This window comes from Austrofundulus limnaeus, unplaced genomic scaffold (assembly GCF_001266775.1).
Source record: "Austrofundulus limnaeus strain Quisiro unplaced genomic scaffold, Austrofundulus_limnaeus-1.0 Scaffold36, whole genome shotgun sequence".
Lineage (NCBI taxonomy): Eukaryota > Metazoa > Chordata > Actinopteri > Cyprinodontiformes > Rivulidae > Austrofundulus > Austrofundulus limnaeus.
This window is the reverse complement of record NW_013952438.1, coordinates 236,008-238,727: the sequence shown is the minus strand read 5'-3', so window position 1 is coordinate 238,727 and position 2,720 is coordinate 236,008. Positions and strand designations below refer to the sequence as shown.

General features: G+C 35.9%; 1 protein-coding gene across 8 annotated transcripts in view; it reads left to right on the top strand.

Annotated features, from left to right (window-relative positions):
• The window catches only part of LOC106516218 (probable E3 ubiquitin-protein ligase HERC1), a 48,240-nt gene extending 45,588 nt beyond the window's left edge, over nt 1-2,652 (top strand). For all 8 annotated transcript variants that reach the window (XM_014006452.1, XM_014006455.1, XM_014006456.1 and 5 more), the window contains one exon: nt 1,369-2,652. In XM_014006452.1, coding sequence (XP_013861906.1) covers nt 1,369-1,554 — 186 coding nt within the window. In that variant the 3' untranslated portion in view covers nt 1,555-2,652. The remainder of the gene's footprint in view (nt 1-1,368) is intronic.
• Nucleotides 2,653-2,720: the final 68 nt, after the last annotated feature.

Genomic DNA, 2,720 nt, shown 5'->3' with positions numbered 1-2,720 from the left:
AACAAAATTTTAACAATGATTTGAGTTTCCTTTTCTGTTTCAGATAGCAAAAAAGAAAATTACTTTAAGACATAAAGGAAAAAAGGCTTGTTTTTTTTGTATTTTACAACTATCTATTCCCCCACCAGAAGGGGAGATTGCCTGGCAGCTCTGCATAATTAAACTTTAATTTATGTAAATAAAAGGCTGAAACACAGACGTGTATATCTATAAATGAGTTGTATGATGACTGTCGCTCTGTGACCAAAGGCTTTGCAGAGGTAATTCATGTGGCTTTTGGCCAAATAAGTCTCTTTTACTGAATACATGTCGGCTACTTCCATTTCTCTCAATAAAAAGCTAAATAAGATAAATTTTATTCCATTAGTGTGTTGTACGATTGTTGTTCTGTGAGTAGAAAGTTGTTTTTTTTTTTTTGTCCTGAGTTTTCCCATCCTGAAATTCAAAATCTGTAGTCTACTTTTTTCTCAGTTTGCATCCTTGGAGTTTTCCTTTCAGCGAAGGGTGGGCGGTACTACGACTTCGATATTGATCTGATACCAAATAAATACTTGGCAAATATATTTGCTACCGAAGTCAACATCAATGCTTTTTACTTGTAATGGGATGTTCATTGAATAACTTTGATATTACAGGCACCCCTCCTGGTGGTGAAACAGATTATTGTAGGGAGACAGCAAATTGGCACGACCTGTCATGGACAATGAACAAACAAGCCTTTTTTCATTTCTGTTTTAAAGTCATTTTCTTTAATGCTATCCGAAACAGAAAGTGAAACTCAAATCATTTTTAAAATTTCATTAATCTCTTTTTGACACTAAGATCGAGAAACGCGTTGTATTTTAATTTTAATTTCAGTATTTAAAAAAAAATCAAATATCCACTTGTTTCTTGTTTTTTAATTCCTGTTTTGAAAATGAAAATCCAATGACCAAAAGATAATTGACTGCTCAGACTGAGTTGTCTCTGTCAGCAGGCTCAGGGGTAAAAGTGTGTTTAAAGTAAAAGTGAAAAACAAACAAATACAGGGTGAGTCAAAAGACACAGGACACTCTTTTATCGCAGAGAGAATAGTTTTCCCTTTTGTTTCTTAAATAAAAGAGTATCCTGTGACTTTTGACTCACCCTGCACATTCATTCATAGTGGAAAACGATATGAAATGTTTTCATTGTTTGACAACATTTTGGCTTTAAGCCTAAACTTCTGTTATATGATCAGCCACTGTACTGTTGACCTCTGCTCAGTGCTTGTTCAAAGACATCAGAAGCCAACACCAATTTTCAGTTACAGCCTTATTGCTGTGTTGACAAATGTCATTAGTGAAATAACCACTTGTATTTATTTGTGTCTTTTCTGCTCAACTTCAGCCCATCAATGGGCTCCCTACAGCTCAGACCTGCTTCTTCCTGCTTCGCCTGCCCCCGTACACGAGCCAAGCCATCCTCGCAGAGCGTCTGCGTTACTCCATCCACAACTGTCCTTCCATCGACATGGACAACTACATGCTCACCCACAACACGGAGCCAGCAGACAGCTCAGACGCAGAGGACTGAAGCTGAAAGCCTCCTCTATGGTGATGAATGTATCTTTACTGAGGCCATACACATAATGCACTGAACAGATTATTTGCCAAACTTGTACATTAAGGCACTGTTTATACGTTGGTTTATTGAAATACGTGTTGTTTGACTTTTTTTCCAACTGCGCACGGCGTTGTAACTATTAGTGTGCTACTACAGGGAAAACAAGGAGCTTTTAAAAACTATGGGCGACTACGCCACAATAATGGTTTATGTGCCTGTTTGTTTGGAAATATTTAATAATTTATTGACTCACTTGTTGTAGACATTATTGTAAAATAAAAAGTGTTTAAATAAGAACTCTGGAGTAGTCAAACCTCTGAATACAAGAGGGGCAGATTTACTAAAACTTTGTGCTGGTCCCAAAGTTCTTTACTTTACTTTACTTTACTTTACTTTACTTTACTTTACTTTACTTTACTTTACTTTACTTTACTTTACTTTACTTTACTTTACTTTAATTTAATTTAATTACTTTTTTTCATTTTTAATTTGAGTTAACTTTATAAACACAGTGCTAATATGTAAAACAGTCCATAGAAGCTAGTTGAAGTTAAGCGAGATGCTGTATGGTGTACACGTGAGACATTTCTTATTTATAATTTGTCAATATGACCCATGAGGCCTCATGGGCCTTTTTGACCTGAGAGCAGCAAGTGTGGTTAACCAATGGCTAACTGGCAGACCTGGTCCCAGTTTAGGCTTTTGAGGGAAATCAACTTGTAAAAGGCTTACAGTTAAACTAACAATAAAGCCTCATCCCTACATAAAATAGTACAAATACAGTCATAAAAGGCAGTTTTCAGTTCTACACTCATTTTCCCCTCAGACATTGCTTTGGTTGTTTTTCAAATGTGCTTCTTTTTCCAAAATATCATGTGTCTCAGTATCTCATCCACAGATCTGGAAATTCTCCAAAACAATACGACTGAATCAAGGTCAGATCTTATCAGTCCCACAGAGTAAATCTGCCTCCAAGTGTTGCTTTTATTTAGTTATTATTTTTTATAATGTTACAAAATTGTCATTTTAGACAGAGTTGGATCCTAAATAATAAACTGAAAAGCAAAAGTTTGTGTGTGTGTGTGTGTGTGTGTGTGTGTGTGTGTGTGTGTGTGTGTGTGTGTGTGTGTGTGTGT